This window comes from Opisthorchis viverrini (genome assembly GCF_000715545.1).
Source record: "Opisthorchis viverrini unplaced genomic scaffold opera_v5_343, whole genome shotgun sequence".
NCBI lineage: Eukaryota > Metazoa > Platyhelminthes > Trematoda > Opisthorchiida > Opisthorchiidae > Opisthorchis > Opisthorchis viverrini.
The window spans coordinates 182343-204032 of record NW_008751994.1 but is presented as its reverse complement, the minus strand read 5'-3'; the positions used below and the strand labels follow the sequence as shown (position 1 = coordinate 204032).

The following is a 21690-nucleotide window of genomic DNA, read 5'->3' as shown; positions in this document are numbered from 1 at the left end:
GAAAAGAAGCTATGCATTGAAGGCAATGGACGCACGAGCGCCATTGAGGGCGCGACTAGGCCATATCTGACAATGTCTCTAACCATTGATGTGGAACGTCTCGGGGTCCCCATCCAGGAAGACGGCGATGACCAACGCGGCTGAGTTTGTTGGTAATGGCTTTCATACTTCGCTGCCAAGTCATTGTTTGGCCGCCTCTGGCTCTCTCCCACCCTTCACGTGGTTGTGAAAAAAGAACCCTTTGAGGAAGTCGGTCGACTGGCATACGCAACACGTGGCCAAGCCAGCGCAACCTATGCAGTGTGATCAGTTCATCTATCGAGGGTGAGTTATTCCTCCCGAATATCATTCGACGTACTTCAGAATTGCCGTTCCGGTGTTCCCACCAGATTCGGGCAATGCTCCGAAATATCTCCTGTAAATGGTCTTTCATTGAGAAGACAGGTGAGATCTAAAATCCCTTATCTACGTGGATAAGTCATAAATGTGTAGATTGGGTCTGGCAGCTCACTTGAGAACAGTGACTGTTAAATTAATACATTGCATCTCCTATCAAAACTTCGGGTCGACGTACCCCTTACGACCTTAATCTCTTGATGTGTACTTGAAATCAGCAAAAAGATGTTACTTTTTTAAGAAAAGAAGTTCATAACTTGTGTTTCTGATCTCAAGGACCGAACTTGGGAATTTTCCTTGAGGCTGAAGGAGATTTTACCATCCGAATCAAGTATGTATCCATATACATTAAAATACTGCGGTTTTGTATAAACATTTCGTCTTGTACCATCTCAAACTTCGAGCTGTTTCGAGTCAATAGAACAAAGCGCTTAATAAGTCAGACCGCCGTAATGGGTCATAGCGGGTTCGACGTATCTTAGAACTTACCTGAGTACCACGTTCGTTGGGCACGCACTTTCCATGGACACATATCACCGAAGAACACAGTGTCCTTCTGTTCAGACAGTTGTCATAACCAAGTTCGGGTTTAGGTCCCCAGAAGTTCTCGTTACAGTTACACCGGTAGGACATATCCGATTCGGCACTGAGGTATGATACACACTTATTGCCGTCTACATTCACGTTGCACGCCGTGTCACCAGCCACAGTTACCGCCGTCCCCGGTAGCAAAGGGTTTGTGATTCTGGTTGAACATGCGTCGATCAGTTCAGAACAACTTGGTCCGGAATACTGTGGTTTGCAGATGCACTGGAACACCTAAGAATGAAACAAGCCTTGAGAGCCATTAAATCCGTGAGCGCTTGAGAAGAACAACAGTCTCTAAAAATGCGGATCCGGTTATATTTAGCATGACCAAATCCAGCTACAATACCAAATGGGTACTATGGCAGAGCTCGCAATGTAGTAAATATCATACAAGTTTCAATCAGCTATGACAGATGTCTTTCTGCTAGAAAAACACAGATTGTGACTATAGTAATCAAAGTGAAATCGATCAAATTGATACAGCCATAGCAGAGAAGGTCGAATAAGCCTCGCATTCATTACTCCCAAGGTGGTGTTCAGGAGTGCGTTCTATAAGCTTTCTGCAATACGGTTTGAAGTAACACTCATGAAGCTAACTTGCTGTGGTATGATAATACAGAGTTTACTTTGCTTAGGTAGATTAGTCAACCGATCGATCATGTCTGACGAGACTGGACATTTCTCTGCTGCATGTTAGTGAAACAAGGCTGTTGCGAGTAAACTGAGTGAATGACTGTCAATTTTTGGGCATACTATACCATTATTCACCTATCTGATACAGAAGAGTTCGGAAAACATCGTTTTTTGCATGTTATTTTTGTAGTGGCGACTTTCTAGGACTATACAATGACGTTCTTGTTGTCAGTTTCTAACCAGATCACCTGAGTTAATGTCTGGAGTTGTAGGCACCTCGGAATGATCGTGGCAAGCTATCAATAAGTCCCTCCCCTGTCCACCTTTACTCTTTTCTTTACAACAGGGCTTTCAAATAAATCATGGTTGTACGGCAGTGAAGCATCGGTGTTGAACACTGATGTCATGCTGTCGATGATGATGATGATGATGATGATACAGATGTCGACAAGCACAAATCGAATGTTATTTGACAACTGGCTTTCCATAGTAGTGAAGTTGGGTATGCCAACCCCTCGTCTGTCACCATTTTTCAGAACTACACTACACTGTGACAATCCTGAAGCTCTGCTCTGCGTAGAAACTCTCTTTTCCATGCCAGGTTTCAATGAATGCTGGGCTACTGTGTAAATTTCCACACAATACTATAAGATACAGTTCAATACCACGAGTGCTTTCAAGATTAAGAAAACACCATTTGCGCAGACGTAAAGTGAGCCATCAAATATACCATGGTTTCAACTTTTGAATCTGAGGCAAGAAGAAAAAAAGGGGTTATTCGAGTTCCAGGGCTCCGAAAACAAATAAGTCAGTAAACACACTGACAAATCTTACAGGTCCAAACATGAGGCAAATGTCCAACAGTTACATTCTGAATCTAGCGGGCAACCAGGCAAAAAAAACAATCGTGGAATGAAAGAAGCGGATGAAATCTTCTACTGATGATCAACATTTAAGTGAAAGATTCAGGACGACCAATGAAATGAAAGAACTGCTGAACCTCCGGAATAAGAAACCAAGCCGGCCAGTCGGAACGCAAAATGTACTGACCAAGAGACCGAAGAGAAGTCAGGCATGAAATCAGTAAAATCAGGAGATACTGTCTGATGAAGTTGATTGGAAGAGTGACCTAAAACCGTTGGATATCGAAATCGACCAATAGGAGCACTGGAATGGTTACCTTCAATGTCATGAGTAAACAGAGAGTGAGGTTGACCAGTCGGATAATTGTTAAGTTTACTGCGTCTGACCAATCACAACACAGCTATCAAATGTCGTATAAACACAAACAATAGATTGTAAACAGCGTAGTAATCAGTGCTGCTTCAGTTGGTGCGATCGATGTTAGAGCGTTAGGGATTCAAATAAAACTTGACGGAAAACAGCAATTAGAAGGATCTGTTTCCCTCACTTAGTTCTGTGGATTCGTCTTTGTGAAGCGTTCTGAAATACTCTAGCTGCCGTTTATCTTGTTTATAAACGGTCGATTTGCCTTCAGACTGATCTCCTCACCAGTACGTATGCGGTGACCTATTTAAGTTCTGAGCCTGGTGTAGTTGATCCATGGATGGATTGCGTGGACCCCTGAGAGACACACGGTTTCGAATGGCACAAAAAGCTCCATCTGGACTAGTGACGGTCATGAAATTCTGCTACCTTACTAGACACATTTTAGGACAACATAAGAAAATATGCTAAAGGAGGCTTCAAATGGACATACAGCTAGAGAGTCTTAGGGATTATCTGCACAGGTCTTTGAAGCGGGTCGGTTACCACTAAACTGTCACAAATTATTCATGTTATTGGGTGTCACTTGAGTCAGGTGGCTCGTTTTTTTCCAAATGCAAAGTTAGCGCTCACAAACTCCTACTCTGTGCGATTTTGCAGTATATAGCGGGCTCCCACAAGTTTGTTTTAGTAACCCGATACGAATAGGATACCTAATATTTCGTTTCTATTACACCACCGTCAGTTTGCTGAGGTTTATTGGAAGATACTCTTTGGTGATGTTAAAAAGGTAGAAGGATATCCAGTGACAGCTTTACTCTTTATAACATACATCCATGTTTTTCACAGTGCACGCTGATTTCCTTTTGAGTGGATACACATCAGTAAGCGGAACAGTGTTGGGCCCGGTTGAACGTCCAAGTATCCCACGACCTTGCCGAAGCCATCGTTATTCCTGCAGTTTGGTTAGGCTGAAAATGATGTACCGGGTGACAACATAGGGGTAGTTTTCTCTTGAACTTTTGTGGGAACGTCCGGAGCGCGAACCGCTACAAAAATTGAACTGAGCCACTTTTGTCTCCAAAGCATTTCATCTACGGGAATTTTTATGTAAAAGAAGTAATAAATAACCCAGCTAACTAGAAAAAGTCACCGAGAAATACATTTACTTGCAAATCAATTTGGTTTTCACGAAAGACCCGACTGAATCTCTCGTCTATGATATTCTTCAACTGAATGTGCTGCACACAGGATGCCTCGTGTTTCAGTTGGCACGATATTCGAGATAACGCAGTATAATCTCATTATTGAAACTACTCACAAGGTTGCTGAAAACTCTTCGACAGGCGACGACCGGTTTCGCCCTCCTTGAGGCTCATCAGGAACCTCAAGGACTGCACCTACCTGATGGGCCCCAAGAAGAGCAAAACTGGTCATGGGCTGTTGAAGAGTTTTCAGCAACCTTGTGAGTAGTTTTCTTTAGAAAAAGTTCTATTTATTGTTCATTTTGTTCTATTGTGCAAAACTTACTTGGCTGGTTGGGTCTGTGGTGCAGAACAGCGTTCCCTCGCTGTTACAGTGGGACGCTCCATTGCAACCTGTTGGATCATATTCAGTGTCCTGAAAATCAAAACCACAAATTAACAAGGACAACTCATAGTTACGATTAGTTTGTTAAATTTTAATCTGTTTCGTTAACTATAATGCCCCTTGTTTGAGTTTTTGGTGTGAAAAAACAGACCAATCCCAAAGATGAACTACTGGGATGGAAGTTGCAGCCCTCTGATGAAGTCCTTGCAACATTCTATAACTGATTACTTTAAACATTACTGTGCTGCAAACGCTGCAAACACGAACCAGGAGGAAAAATTCGCGTACTTATCTCTCTTTTATCTGTGTGCCAGACAGAATGATTTGATGACCACAAATACACGCAAATATACTTGATATTTTTGCGATTTTCGAGACGTTTACAACTTGGCTACGTCAGCTCTACCTCTATGGAAAAGCTATTGTAATGATGATAATCCAGACAGAAGATTTGATGACCACGAATACACGCAAATATACTTGAGATTTTTGCGATTTTCGAGGCGTTTACAGCTTGGCTACGTCAGCTCTACCTCTATGGAAAAGCTATTGTAATGATGATAATCTAAAGCACATTTGTGGTAAGTTACCATATGCCCGGTCTTTCGTGCTTATGGGCAATCCTGACCATAGACATTTTCAAGCTAACCAATCGTAAAAACTATGCGTACAATTAGCACGCAGACCACTAAACTGGCACTGTCACCCCTGTGTGACGGTACATACATTAAAACTACTGTGAACCGTCTGTCTCTGGTTGGTCAAACAAGAGCATATGACTAGGAGACATCGAAAAAAGCTATGTGGCGATATGCCTTCAAACGTCTACGATCTATCTAGTCAATGTTAAAACTCACGTTCTTAATAGGGTTCTCTCTGAGTTCTTTCCAGTTTGATGGGACACAAGTGTGCAACTCTCGATCCCATGTTGCACCTTCACAGGTACATTCATACTGATGTTGAAAAACACCAGAAGACTTGCAAGATTCTTCTGGACAATCAGACTGGAACTTGCATGGGTCAGGACACATACATTGGAATGCATTCAAAGCATCAGTTTTCAGCATGTATTGGCACATTAAGATACAACTCAGTTCAAAGAGAGCACGAAAACCACTCTCCTCTCCCTCCTCTTCTTTGCTCCTATAAGCCATATAGTTCTCCTTCTTCACTAGGGTTATTTGTTCTAACGTGTTATTGACAAAATTGTGCATTGCATAATCGTAAAAAGCACCTCGCATTACTGAAGTGCACTCACGATTAGAAGAGCACGGATCTGTGACGCAAAAGTCCCTCCAGACTTTTTTCAAGTTGTCCGATTTTGCCTCCGCTAATATGAGTTCCAGTGAGTTATCAGTGTTGCCAAACATTGGAAATCGCGCCTCCACTTCCGGGAGGGAAATTGGCGCTGGGACCAAATCGTTACAGTAGGCATCCTTAACGGCGCTTACGAGTAACATGTCTAAACTTATCAATGTACAGAATAGCAGCTTATTTAACATCCTCAGCTCGGTACTTGTGCTCCAATGTTCGTCTGACAATTAAGTGAGACTGGATTTTTTGTTGCTTATCAATTTTGAACCGGCCGATCGATATGATGGTGAACGGACTTCTGGGCACGTCCAACCCGCTTGCATACGAGTAAAAAATGCAAAATATCGTGGTTTATTCCATTAAATTAACAATTTAAGTTACATGCCTTCGGAGGATTGCTTTTCTCCTAATAAGTTTGAGACAGCTCAACACATGCTTGTCGTCCGATTTATGTTAATGGGAGGCAAATGAGTGAGAATATCCAGACTGTGTTCAAATCTGAGGACCTGTCATTTCACTCACCACCTGACAGATAGGTGCAAAAAGTTTTGCCGGGATAGTCCCACACTTTTCTTACGGTAGCCCGGAAAAACAGGGTTCATGAATCAATAACTGCAGTCCAATGGTACGGGTTGCGATTCGTGTTGAATAACGAAGTGGATGTTGAAAGTACCCACCAAGTCGCTCCTCCACAGGAGGCGAATAGAGCTGATAAAACAATAGGTAGGCAAACATTCCGAGGTAAAGAAACTTTGTAAAGAAACTTTGCAAACAAAATTGGTTTTGCGAGAGAGTCACCTGGAACCCAGCTGAATCTCTCGTTGGTGAGAATTCCTTTAGAAAATCAGGCACGAGGACAACTTCAGCAAGTTTCAGCATTTTTGTAGAGGACATGTGTTAGATGAACTTTGCAGAATACGATGAGAAAAGTGGTGTGGCGTATTCAGCATGTAGCAGAGGTTCATGAAAATTGCCTCGGAAGTTCAGACGCTGGTTGAAGGATCAAGTAGATTTCCGAGAAATACACTCATTTGCAAATCAATTTGGTTTTCACGGGAAACTCAATTGAGTCTCTCGTTTATGATGTCTTCCAACTGAGTCTCCTGTGAAAACCAAATTGATTTGCAAATGAGTGTATTTCTCGAAAACAGTGCAATTTGGGTTCAAATAGATCATAAGGTTGACGGAAACTCGGGGACTGCGCCTACCTGTTGAGCACCAAGAAGGGCGAAACCGGTCGTGGGCTGTCGAAGAGTTTTCAGTAACCTTGTGAGTAGTTTCCGTTATAATCAAGTAGATTCTTTCACCGGTTATGCCCTTCACTAAGGTCCGTCACATCTGGAAAATTTGGATAAAATCGAGGGTTGCAACTCTTAATACAGAGATTTACGTCCTTATGAACGCTTTTGAACTGTTTTACTTCCTCCGTTATTGTAAGCTGTTCTTATAACTTAGGTATGTGCAATGTGTCCGACGGGTTTGTATGTGTTGTGCAAGTAAGAATAGGTACTTGCTGGTCTGCAACGCCCAAATACCGAATGAGGCCAGTCAAGTAGCTGTATACATTGATTTGCGAAACTGAATTTCTCCTGCTTTAGGAACAACACCGCGGATCCAGTATTTTCCTGGATTGTAAATAGGAATTATCTGATGACAGCCGTTGAAAACGCGGCACCCAGTTCGGCCAACCAGTTCGCCCACTTAGCTACGCACACCTGAAGAGGGCATTCACTCTGCTAAAAAATAAACCCTCGATGTCTTCCTGCCAACGGAGCGCATTGGGAGTCATAAGATCAATTTGTCTGAAAGGGTGAAATAGTGGTGAACTTCATGGTGTACCGATGAAAGAAAGAAGGCCTTCGTGCGTCCCCCACCGATAGCTAATCAACGTAACATTTGTACTAAACCTTTGTAAGTGGTTTGCGAGGCATCTTTTCTTGCCTGATGCTTCCACGGGATGTGGTGTCTAATATAGCTACTCACTCCTACAAATTGGACTAAGTTGCAATGTCTTCAGTATCCATCCATGTTGTTCTTTAACCAAGTGTTTTATACTATTTTTCGAGTGCCGTTTACAAAGTTCTATTGTGCTGGAACCAGCCGTATGTGTTCATCTAGGTAAACCACAAGGTTTTTGGTTATGAACCGTCTAGTAATTTGCGTATTAATTGAGAGGAACATAACAGTCATTATTGGATTGCACTTTGCTGTCAGCCTTTTTTTGTGTGATAGTTCTTTGTTTCTAACGAGGTCTTCAGCACATAAGACTTAGTTACTTCACATTAGAGTGGCTGTCTGGTTGGCATATAAGTTGCGTCCTGTAAGCAGCTTGATGGGGGGAAACACCTGAGGGCTGTGAAAAGCCGGGTACTGCTCCACATCTGAAACATGAACAGTAGGGTTTCCGTTGCCCCCCTATTTCTACTCTTCGATCTTTGGAATAGCTGGTCAATGGGTGTCCTGGTTAGCCGAAACGTTGAATCGATATTAATGGGCTCCACCTGGTGTACAGCTGAGCTCTGTGCATTTTCATCAGTTTGCCATTTTGTCCGGCTTCCAGATAAAACTGAGCCCTAACCACGTCCGAAACGGAAAAGTGAAGATAACTACTGGTGTTAATAATGTACGGAATATTGGTGGTCAGAAGAAAACAGTGCGTACAATATCTCATGACTTGCCTCATAACTTGCCTTTGTTCCATGGACGCATAAACGACTTGTAAATATGTGCTACTAACTTTTATTCAGCAGTGTAGAGTCAAGTGAAAATGTGAATTTCAAACTACCGGTGTTTGCTTGGCCGCATAAGTTGTGGGATAGGTTACTTCCATAGATGCCCATTATCTCCGCCAGACTGCAAGCAGTCACCAGACTTGCTCATTTCCTGCCGAGTGTGCCATCTCAACTCGATTTCTCCGAGAGGTGAATTCACAATATTTGATCTTATTGGAGATGCCTCACCGGAACTCGGGACTGTTTCTTGGCTTGGGGGAGGCACGTATGTGAGCGGCCGGCTCCGGTACAAGCGTATAGTTCAGTGTAATTTTTAAACTCTAGTGGTTCGATCATAACTTACCTGTGGCCTCATGCCATCATAGGTTTTTCTTCCAATCTTACGGCTAAAACAGCTACTCATCTGTCTTTCCCCAGCATTCCATGGCCCGAACCGAATCACCACTGACTAACAATCAAAGTTTGCGTTTTGATGACTTGTGGTTGGGGAAGTTGTGTGGCAACTGAATCTGTTCGAATTTCATCTCCAGGCAGATATCCGTCCATGGACTTTCATCCTGATAACGAATGTGCGTTTCGGTAGAGCAGCCATGAGGGGAACATAGAATAGACTCTGGTGGGAATTCCTTGTGACTGAATTTGTTCTCAATCAAGGCAGGCGCATGAATTCTAGGGTATCTCATCGATTGGACGGCGTTTGCAGACTGTGATTTGATCACCACTACTACTGACTGGCTGGTCTAGATAACTCAGCTCGTCCATCAAATAAGGACCAAATAAAAAAGTCTACACTCCGGCAGGTTCAAACCTGACAGTACAATTTAATTCATTGGCTTTTCACAATACCATTGGAAGAATGCCTTCCGTTATATTATTTTGGAGGTCGGATAAATTTTCTCCACATCTATGGGAAAATAAATATGTAATTGGACGTCCCGTCCTGATACGGGCGAATCTTGCAGCATTAGTTCTAAGTGTCATGCACCTTTGCATTGCCAATCTCTTTTGAACGTCCCAATAACCAGTTTGGATTTACGGCAATATTGCCCCGGACGCCTGCGACAATTGCACTTGACCCGGGTCGTATTTGTGTTCGGCGACATTTCCCCTTCTTTCCATTTGTGGTCATTTGCAGATTTTCTACAGACAAAGATGGTTAAAGGGCTGCTTCTAGAAGAACTGGCAAATCGCTGATTTTAATCATGTAAGGGAGTTTGGTAATTTTCAAATAAAATTTCGTCCTGTGAATGTAGTCAATCTACATGTCCTCACACTACTAACAAACTATAAGTAGCCCAAACGAAGAATAATTTTACGAGATGAGTGAAACTGCCACCTGAGAATTTGTCACTCGAGCACCGTGTCCATCTGATGTGAATTCTGTAATTGAATGGTGAGTGACTCCATACCCTGTCTAAAAGCCAGTTAGTCACAATATCAATCAGCCATTCGTACCTGAACTGTTAGGTGCTTAAGCTACTGATCAGGAGCTAAGAGAAAACAACTGTGCAATGTCTCCTTGCTTTTAGTTTAAATTAGCTTCACTTACAACACTAAATCCCAGTTGGAAATTTGACTGAAAATCCGCTGACTGTAAAAAGCCTGCCAGTTAAAAGAACGAAGGAACACACGCACAACAATTTGGAGTGCAAAATAAACACAATGAATAATAGAAATCGGTCACGGAAGCAGAATACCTACATGCACGGTGTTTGAATAACTCGATATCTTTATATGCTTTTCCGAACTTTGTTGAGCTCTGTTTGAACGGTGGACGACCAAAAAGCAAAGCATCCCATAAGTTCCATTTCAGTTTCTGGCTACCCGCCCGATTAACGTTTCAAATTACACGCAAATTTTACTGATGGTGTGCACTGTTACACTAAGTGTGGTGATGGATGTGGACTGAGGTATGCAATTCTCTAGCGCCCTGTTGTGATCGATTTAATACTGATAGCCGGACACTATTTACTTTTACCCCGTATTCTAATCCAGATAAAGCTTCAGGCCAAGTGCGAAGATCAGGTGGTTTGCCTAATCGCCATTCATGCTATAACATCTGAAATATGCATACTCACTCACCCATCCTGTGGCACAGAGAGATCAACAATGAAGGTAGCTTCTTTTCAAGTAAATTATGGAAGCCGTTCATCTGTGGCGCGCAGAGCCCTTCTGTCGGCATCCTAGCTTCCCTTATCATATAATAGCTTTCCGTGCGCCGTACAAAACTACTATTCCTGTTTTTGAAAAGGCAGTAATCAAGCATCATGTCATCACCGACATCGAACTATACCTTCTTGATATTCTTGGCCAGGAAGTCCGTAGCTCCATACCTGTTAAACCACTTCTGTCTCAGTAGAATTATTGGTAATTTCTGTGTCAGAATTCTGAAAGGACTTTCCTAAAGTTTTACAAACCACTACTGTGGCTGCAGAATAATTGTTTACATTTGCTCTAATGAAGTATTCATACGCATGTTCATCGTAAACGTAATGACCCGTACGGGTGGTTTAGCCGAAACTTCATCAACTCTACCGCACAACACTCGTTTGAGGTTTTTGCAACAAAATTGTTGGTTATACGAGCCATCCAACGACAATTTGGAATAAGTGTATCTAACTTCACTCTAGAAGTGCACCATATTCTCTCACAGATGAAAGCCAGGAACTGTCGGCTTCCGACAAAACAGCTGGTTGCGGATCCCCAAATTTAAGCTATTCTAGCTACTTTGGTCTGTTGTGGCAAGTACGGTATTATGATGAACGTCACATGTTAAAGCAGCGCATTTTTAGTCGCCCGAATAGACTGTCACCTAGAGGCAGGACACATCTTAATGAAAACTTTTTCCTTCAATTAAAGCCAGTCGATGGTGAAAAGCTCGGAAGTATTGCACAGCTGTTTCGTCTCATCATTACCAGTATGCGTCTCACGAAACCCAGAAGTTTCCGTACCCCGTGACCTTTCGACCAGTTGTTAAACGCTAATTCATTTAGCCACGAGTGGCTGATCAGCTGTGTGATTCGCAAATGGCCACCCACTCTTCAACCACGAACCCACATCACGCGGTCATATACGGACTGGCTGCTCGAGTGATGACTTCTCGGATAGGAACTTAGTTAATGTGAAAATATGCCTTTGTAAGCCATGTACTAATTTCTCCCTGTAAGAGAGATAATCTATGCTGAAATCGATACAGTAGTTCCACACTTCTCAGCATAGACTGGCTCCAGCCACAGGACGAAACTTGAGTAAAATTCCCACACAACCTGCATAGCATACGTTTCATTTCCAGCCATTCTCCAACTACGTGTTGAACAGTCAAGGTAACAAGGCAACAACGCAGTCGATAGTACGCAACTCAAAATACCGTCGCCAATCGACTGATTTTATCGGCAATTTCCTAATAAAGGATTATTCAAAACACTGAAGGACCCAATGCATTTTGAACCTACATTATCGGACAGATATATTCGTTGTCCAAAGTTAGGGATCAAACAAGCCCCATAAAAGAAACTTTGAAGACTGTGACTCTCCCAAAACTCACTCAAATGAAAACATGAATACCATACTTCGGTCCTGCTCGTGGATGTGCAGTCACTGAACACGCCACCTACAATCCAGGGAGAGGTACTGGAAGTTGCGGAACGTTTTACATATCTTGGAAGTTGCACTAGTTCTGATTGTAGTGTGAAAGATGAGCTGAATTCATGAGACACCTATGGCATCAAAATGGTTTATATCTGAATCTGAAGGGACGTGTGTATCAAGCTACAGTACGGGCTGTTTTGTTGTGTGGTTGTGAGACTTGGCCTATTCGAGCAGCGGAAATGAGATGTCTTCAGGTGTTCGACAATCGTTGTCTCAGAACCATAGTTCACGTGGGTTGGTGTTGGCGAATCCGTAATGAGGCAGTTAGAAAGTGCGTTTTTGGTTGAGACCTGTGTCACGTATGCCGAACCATTGTTTGCCAAACAGAATGCTGTTTTTAATGCCCAAATCAGAGGTGGCCAACCCTTGACTTGGCGGGGAAGTATGAAGGATGCTGTCGGTGCTACTCGCCTTACAGGATGGGGACCGCGTGATCCTCACTGTGCCTGGTTAGAGATACTACAAGATATGGCTGCCAACCGATGTCACTGGCGTTCTTGTTGTCAGTTTCTATCCAGATTACCTGAGTGAATGTCTGGAGTTGTAGGCACCTCAGAGTGATTGTGTTAAGCTAGCACTAAGTCCCTTCCCAATCCACCTTTACTCTTTTCTTTACAATAGGGCTTTCAAATAAGTCATGGTTGTACGGCAGTGAAGCATCGGTGTTTAACACAGATGTCATGCTGTCGATGATGATCAAGATGATGACTACTTCGGTTGAGCTGAAGATCAGTCACAACTACAAGCCTTTGTGTGACTACAATTCAACACCTGCACAGTTAAAAAGTGAACCGATTTACAGTGTCGTTTTTCTCGCAACTACGTTGCGGGAGTACGTTAACAGTCTGAACTAATTCATCGACAACTTCACAAACTGGGATAAGTGCGAGAGATTTTTAGGTGAGAAAATCTTCCTCTTATCACCTAAATGTCTGTTTTATGCGGGAATTGCATTTTAGAAGAACACTATGTCCGCCTGTAGGATACTCATAATTGTTGTGGAAATTTTTACAGTAAACCGATGGCATTCGAACACGTCCGCGGATAAGTAGGTTTCCTCGTTAAGAAGTGTCCTAGTGAGGGTTTTTATTGCCTTTAAAATACAAAGAAAAAATAGGATCAAAGGGGTAGCTTTGTCTAGCCTGAAAATAGGCTTTCTTCGGGGGTGACGTATGGGCTCCAATATCGACTAAACAGGTCATGAGGAGAACTTGAAAATGATCTTTACGAACAAAACAGCTCGTTGATGTAAGCCGAATTTATCTCCTTAGTTGGACAGTTTGCAACTAATAGCCAAAATCAACTATTTTAAACATTATCTTGTAACTTCAGGACATACTGTTGACTTACACAATGTCGGTTGCATCGCTAAGTTCTACTCGTGGACTTCCATCGCGAGGTAAGAGCATCATCAACCCAATCTCCAGTCGCAATTAACTTCAGCTCAGTACATTCGCTGTGAAAATGATTTGTCCTGATGGTGAAAACAGGTCACCGGAAAAGAAGTTGCATCTCGAATCCGCCCGCTTTATTATCGAATATTACAGATCGAAGGTACAGGGTGGGTGCTGTTTCTTTTTCTATATTGCTGCGGAAATTCACGTTTCTCGTTTTCAACACGAAGACCGTATATTGCAAATATCTTTTGAATTTACACCACATCATGCTTGCAAGCAAAATGGCAAGGAGAGTTTTGTAAGATTCTAGTTTTCAAATAGCCATCTGTTTCGAATAGAATTCTGAAGAACCGGGTTTTTAGGAGAGATCAGAGAGTTTATGACGATTTGTAGTTTAAGTCAAGAATACACAAAAATTCAAAATTCGACTTTGAAGTTTTAGCGTGAAGCCATTCTAATATTTGTTTTATGATGCCCCGCGATTGAGTCCTGTCAACACAAATGCAGTATACCATTGGCTGCTGAGTTTTACGTCCATATGGCGATGCAACAAAGTAAACGAATTCACCAAAACGTCAAAAAATGGTAAGGTACTGAACAGAACGTGTCGCAAAATGGGACACAAGCAAATTACGATTCAGAATCGTACGCGTCAAGTGAGCTTCTTCAAAGATTGCCTTGTTTCGTAGTAAAATGACATGAATTTGTCATGCGTTTCTGACACTCAGCTAGGCTTCGACAAATCAACAAGTATGGTTTGAGTAGATCCTACTAGAAAGTTTTCATGAGTACCCGCATACACCGTGCACACTCCTTAGTGAGAGTGAGTTCAACCGGGATAATGGTGACACATTGGATAATCACATAGACTTGTGCTTTTAGTACAAAGAAATGAGAAAAAAGAAGGATACTGCAGAAGGCTTGTATGTGATTACATACTTAGGGGTGAACTGACGTGTAATAGCAAAGCTGCTCAAGTATAAATAACAAAAAGAGCGCAGTCGCATTCCGCTGAACAAGTTTTAAAATGCGCACGACCAGGAATGAGCTGATCGTCACCACGATCACAATCCACAGCGCTTTTTTAGGGATTGACAAGGAAACCATTGTACGCTGAAGCCAACCTACCTGTTTATAATGAAACCGAAGGCGGCTGCAAAATCCCAAAAATTAGCAAATTATCAGACGTTAGAAAAGTCAGCGGGGATTTTGTGGGTACAGACAGAGTCACGCTAAACGTTGAACGCAAATTAAACCTGTCCATTGAGGTCACCACGCAGGATATTGGCGGTATCACGCTCGGCCTAATTCTCACGTAGGAAGGCTTGGGAAGACCATCGTATAGTCGGCGAACAGCTGTCTGACCAACGACTGCCACGGCATCAAGCACAGTACATGGGCTTCTATAAACAAATCAAAAGGTACCGTCCAAATCAGCGTTGCCTGGTGCAAACAATGTTCTTTTTGAAAGCTTAGGCTTGTGTGGTCGTAACGTTGGATGCTACTGATGAAGCATGCGAGTAGTATGTTGTTTGTTCATAAGTCCGCTTCGCGTCCATTGAAAAGTGAGATTTATTACCAAATTTGTAGAATCGTTTCGCAGCATTCGTTTGCGTTTGAGTAATAGTCATTAAGTATTCAGGAAAGTTTAGGAAGACCCATTCGAAAAGGAAACGGTTACACAGTTTTTATAAACAAGATGAATGGGAGTTTTGCTTCCCTGCCCAATAGTCTGTAACTGTTCAGTTGATGTTATCCACTAAATAACTCCGCAGAGGAGGCCTCTTTACTTTCATGGGTACAATGAGGAACTAACTGAGAAGACCTATTCCCGGAAATAGGCGTTATATGTGATGATCTCCGGAAAACAGGCACCTAACCCGCGTACATGCAAATCCTTCCGGAGGGAGAAAGGCAAAGGACTCCAAACATTCCTTCAAAATAGCTTGATATAGTTTGGGAAGACGCAACGCTCGTTAGATTTTAGCTGTAGTGGTTCTATGCGCATTATAAATTAGGATGAACTCCAAGTGAGTAGACAAATGATGGCCTTCTGGGAGGCGCACGGAAAGAACAGCTGCTACAAAGCTGTCCGGAGATAAAACAAATTATATGGTAAATTCTCTTCCTTAGATTGTTTAAAGTAACTATACGCTGAGTGCCATTGGCTCTTTAGTGAGCATTTCCTCCTTCATACAAACACTGAAGGACGGTGTGAATAGTTCAGACAGCAAGCTCGGTGGTGCATTTTAATGGTCTAATGATCTAACGTGCTTAGGATATGCCACAACATATCAAGTTTAGGACAGAAGGCGTAGGAAAATGCGTCGGCTTGTGCAAGCCAGTCGAAGTTACTTGTGTGGTGCTGAGATGGCCTGCCATTGGACACAAATAATGTGCAAAAAAGAGCGAGGTAACTCTGAACATTTCTGATTCTGTCAATAAAATGCTGGTTGCGAGGCTGGACAGCGCAAGAAAAGATCGAAAAGAAGCTTGGTTTGTATTAAATGACCGGACAGTTTATGAGTTTGGAACTATGGTCGTCAGGATGTCACTTTTATAGGTGATAGCCAACAAAGACGATAGGTCTAAATTACATTGCATTCACCTCGACTTTTTGCATCATTTCATATACTTGAACGCAGCCGGCCTTCCGAGAGCACAGAAATATTGATTTCATTCTGTCAGCAGTCGAGAGTTCGTTGAAAAGCCCAAATATTGAATAGATACCGTCTGAGATGAATATTTATGTTGGAGCAACATTAACTCCTGTGCAATCCAAACTCATCAACCGGTGTCCCTCCCTTTAACTCCTTTCAAATTCTTTCAGATGAATCATGTTCTGAGGGGCCAAAGTTCAGTAGGCATGAACTTGAAGCATGAACAATTGTTTTATTTAGGTGCAAATTTTCACTACGATTTGATCGCGTTAAATAGAGGGATGGACGAAATTCGGGTACAACTGAGTAGAAAAGAGGTTATCGTTTCGTGATCGCGAGGCATTTATCAAAAAGTCATAGACCCAACTCAGACTCGATCAAATCGAAATGTGTAGCCCATGCGCTGGATGTTCGCCAAAGACCCTACATTCAGATCTATTCATGTTTACGTTTTTTGTTTGAATTGGTTACAGTTCTTATCTCGATGGAAGCGTTTTCTGCATTGTCAACAGTTGAAGAATTTGCAACTAACTCATCTGTATGCGCACATTTCCTGGTTAACGAACTCTTTCAGATACTTGGATTACATGAATGCCACGAGCGGTTGTAGAGCCCTGAGACGCTGTGAAGCACTGCGGCAAATTCGTCTCTATGGAAAACAATGCTTTATGGTTAGAGCTACAACCTGTCATCCCGTTTATGCATACACGTTCTATAAGCAATCTGTGGAAACTGGATATAGACGGTGGGGTGACTAACCCCCGATCTGTAGTTCTTTTTGACGCACTTGTAATTCTGTGTTCTCAAGAAACGCAAAAACAATGCATTTGATAGATTGGACCGAGTTGGATTAACTTAGATGTGATAGTGATAACTCCTAAGATCTGTTTTTTTCTAGAAAAGAACGGTACCATTTGTCTGGTCGGAATATGCCTGTAGCTGTTCTCTGTAAAGGATGTATTCTCGTGATCCAACGTAAACAAAAACAGGAAATGAGAAGTGTAATTATGACGGAGTGGCCATTATATTGAGAGTTACCGTGCTTATTATGGCCTTTTGGAACACCTGGGATGAAATGGATAGTTTGATTAACGGGCAGGTATTTATTGCTCGTTCACGTTCGTCTCAGGAAAGCTGACATATGATAAAAAATACTACGTACCACATCAAGGCCGGTGCGTTCACTTATAAGGAGATGATATTGAGAACCTTCAAACTTGCATGCTCTGTATACAAGGAAGAGGGAGACGCCAGTAAAATTTTGGCTGTGGTGCTGTATGGCTTTGAGTCATTCTGTTACGCGTACGAAGCCCGATGTTCAGCCGACGATACTGGTGTGGAGGCTAACTACGCTTGTTATTTATATCTATGGTTGCACGTTGCGCGCATGTGCATGTGTGACCTAATTACCAATGTGTATTCGAGCTTCGTTTGCTGAGACCACCCTGACCTTTTCTGTCATGATCTCCACGTGATCGCACCGCCAATCAGAATCACGAGGCTAGCCTCAGAATGGACGACTCCAACTCACACTACCAAAGTAATATTTCGTTGCTGTCGTTTGGTGTACGGAACTTGACGATGCACCGTACCGATCAGTGACGAGGTTGTGACGCCAGAAATGTGGACAACTGAGATTTGTTGTATAATTTTGATCACTTTTGTGTGACATCAACTTTCTAACCAGACTCTTCCTTTTGGTATTCAGGATCATCAAACTCAAAGATCCGGATTGGGAAAATCAACAAAGGATAACTTCGGCAAGGTTGTTTTTTAAACTGAAATTTGAGGCCGTTTTCCCTTGTATATTCGACTGAATAGTACTCAGCAAGAGCGGGCTATTTCATTCTGAAGTTGACTTCAACTCAGTATGGAATTAAGTAACTTTTTTGGTACACTTATCGACTGATGTTCGGTGGAAGACGATTCTGTAGGATTCCCTCCACCATTCCCTTCCGGCACACCTTGGCTTTTGAAACAGGCAGTAGGTTTGACCTAGGGTCTAATCACAAATTTGATGATAATCAGACCGGTGAATTTCCAGGGCAAGTCTGGTCCATCCTGAAGCCTTGGCACCATCCTACTGGGTCAACATGATAAGTCCCAAGCAGGACGAAATGCGCAGTCGATTACCATTTCAACTGCTTCCCAATTATCAACGATAAAACTGCTGCTTATTCATCTCCAGGTAGGCTGTGAGTATTCTGGAAAGTAAGGGACACTTATATCTGTAATTACAATTAACATGGTCAACAATTTTAACTGTTTGTTACTGAATGGAGTAGCTTACTAAGTGGTGGCCCTGAGCTCATAGCAAGTATGCTAATCAGATACCTTGCCGATGATGTTTATGACTGGTGAACCAAACAGAATTCGCACTCGGGTAAGCCAGTCTCAGGTTACTTTTTCCGAACCTAATTAGGCTATTCTATGGAATCTTTCTGAAGTTTTTTCCACAGCGAACACACCGACCGACTAAACACGATCAAACTGAGTCCACCCGACTTAGGCTTAGGTTTGTTCCCATGCAACTAACGCAGCTATAAATGCACTCATGAATGGGGAGGATAGAAAGAGAGAGAGAGAGAAAATCCTGTAATATTTAACTGAAGTAGGAGTTCACAAAGTCAAGTGGGTTCCGCTCAGTATGAGAATGGATAATACCATCGAGGGCGTGAAACTTGGGCGGTCAAGTTACTGTTGAGCAGCTGAATTGAGTTCGGTTTATTAACTGTGTGAAGCTAGACCCTTTCCATAATGCATATGCTGAGAGGGTTCCTCCTCCACCCTCGAGACACAGGTAGCCAGCAATAGATAAAGGTGCCATAGGTGAAAATAATTTTACACACAATAGGACGTGATTTTAACCTCTTGTGATACTTTACCAAGCCTTTGGGTGGGGACTTGAGCCTTGTGTGACCACGAATCTCTCTCCCCTAACTAACAACCAAAGAGCAGATTTTCTCACCATCTGAGTTGTGGTTTTAGGAAATCAGCCTAGTCGTTGCTCAAGATGTTCTGCTGATCAACACGACCGCTGAAATCTGGACGATTAATTCAAGTGGATTTCCTGACACATACCCCCGTTTGCTTCTTTGGTGTTCTGGAGGTCAGTTGCCGTAAGTTTTCAAGCAAATGTAGGGTTGTGACAAAACGGTGAGCAGAACGTTTTATGTTACTACTAAGCCTCATTGGTATGCTGACACGTTTCCCCAGTCACAGATTGTTTGCAAATTTAAATCAATTTAAAGTAAGCTTTGTGTCACAAGGTCACGAATTATCAGCAATCACAGAACGAATGAGTTAATCATGGATTAACGAATACACCAAAAGTTTGAAAATTCCGCTGAAAACTTCGAAAGCCCACGACTAATTTCGCCCTTCTCCAGGATCATCAGGTAGGCGCAGTACACGATTTTCCGTCAACCTTGTGTTCGATTTGAACCCAAACTGGACTGATTTCGACAAATACACTCATAAACGAGAGTCATTTGAGTCTCCCATGAAAATCAAATTGCTTTGTAAAGTGTATTTGTGTATTTGTGGGAACCAAATACTTGTTTCAAACTCATACGCAAGGAAGAAAATGCGCTCTAAACAGAGCATAGGTGTAATGGCCGTGCAATAGCCACAAATATGAATCTAACTTGGGGTACATGTTGGACGTCGGGGCAGATTTGAGCTTTGAATCGGATGAGTTTGAGGTGATTAAATGGTTAAATGGAAAGAGTTCTACGTAGCGCCATGTCATTGATTAGCCCACCGAGGGCTGTCTTCGTAAAACCAACACGCTTGGATACTAATCGATCAACGCACAATCTCTCTTAGTTAAGCCCGAAGAACTATATTCAGCGTGTATAGATGTTTCCGGTGACCATTTCAATGACACAGTGGCGCAAAAGAGAGAGAGATATACTTATCTGCTAAAGTGATTAAGCAGAATTATGTTGCACCTATCTAGAGAGTTATATAACGTGCCTAAAATAAGAAAGGCGATTGAAACAGTGGCTAATAGAAATGGCATGAAAATCTCCATGCGACGAATGTTTACAAAAATACGAAGACCAAAATGAAAACACATACTCTTGTGTGTCCAAAATAAAAGAATACCAGTAGTCGGACTTCAGTCCGGTTCGCTCTGCTCTAAACGGTGGGACGAAAGGATTAAGCGATCACCTAATAAGTAGATCGTGAATGTCCAAAGGCAGACCAAAACTTGTTCAAATCCATTTTAGTTTCCTTGCTTTTCAGTATGCTTTTCCGAACGAAATTAGAGGTAGAAGATGCATATACTCGGGTGAAAATTCAGAGGACCTCTGTTAGGAAGAACTGTTATGCGGGTGATTCCTCGGTTAGCCTGTATCATATCTGTGGATATACACATAAAGTAAATCTGCCACGGAAGAGGACAGGATGTCGCACCGAGTATAAGATGGTTGAGTAAAGGATGATCACCGGCAAGTTTGACGGAAAAAAGACTTTTGGAGAGCCAACTCTAGGGGGAAGAGTGGGTTTATTTTTGTAGCAATGCTCAAGCTGGACCCACTACCAAACATTTCTTTCAGATGAGCTGTTTTTTTTTGTAATACCACTTGTTTCCTAGGCTTGTTTCAAGGTAGGGACGTTCTAAGAATGGGTGCTGGTAAATTTTCCGAACTCTCCTTCTGCACTCACTATTGTAAATCCGTTCTTCTTATTGCCAAGGCGATTGGAATAAGCTGAGGAAGAGTCTCTTATATACATATATAGTTATCTATTATATATATATATATATGTAATCAACCCCGTCATCTGCCTTTTGGGCGACGTATTGAGTAATGCATTTTACATAACTGCAATGCACTGAGTGTTCTATATCAAACGAACAAAGAAAAGTCAGTAAAAAAACATCATATCCTTCACAATCACACCAAATTTAAAGGCGACAACATAAAAAAGTTTTCTTCTGTGATATAAAAAGATCAGTTGGCGCTGTTTTCTGTGTAAACTGTGGCATGTTCCGTTCAGCGGATTTGTATGTGACTTCACACTCGGCTGTGGATCTGTGATACATAAAATAGCATGTAACAACTATCAACCTTCGAGAAATACTCTCATTCGCAAATCATTTTGGTTGTCACGGGAGACTCAACTGAATCTCTCGTTTATGATATTCCACAGCTAATGTGCTGCACACAGGCTGCCTCATGATTCGGTTGACACGATATTCGAGATATCGCAGTATGTTTTCACAAAGGAGGAGCCCCAAGAAGGGTGAAACCGGCGGTGGGCTGTCGAAGAGGTTTCAGGAACCTTGTATGTAGTTTCCTCCATGAAAACTATGGACCCTCTTAAGCAACTTTAGGTTTGACCTACACAGATTTTAACGGATGCATCGTCTCGCTTTACAACACCTTGTAAATCTTGATATTGCCCGAATTAATATGTTCGATCAAATTAAAAACCTGGTGGATAACGTTACTTCTGAGAGAGCTACTGTTCATGTATTTGTGGAGCCCTCTAAAT

General features: G+C 42.3%; 1 protein-coding gene across 1 annotated transcript in view; it reads right to left on the bottom strand.

Moving 5' to 3' along the window:
• T265_15056 (hypothetical protein) overlaps positions 1-5968 on the bottom strand; it is a gene marked incomplete at both ends in the record, with an annotated part of 23438 nt that extends 17470 nt beyond the window's left edge. The window contains 3 exons of the mRNA XM_009176409.1: positions 886-1215; positions 4375-4464; positions 5292-5968. Of these exons, the coding sequence (XP_009174673.1) occupies positions 886-1215; positions 4375-4464; positions 5292-5936 (1065 nt within the window). The remainder of the gene's footprint in view (positions 1-885; positions 1216-4374; positions 4465-5291) is intronic.
• Between the last annotated feature and the right edge of the window lie 15722 nt (positions 5969-21690).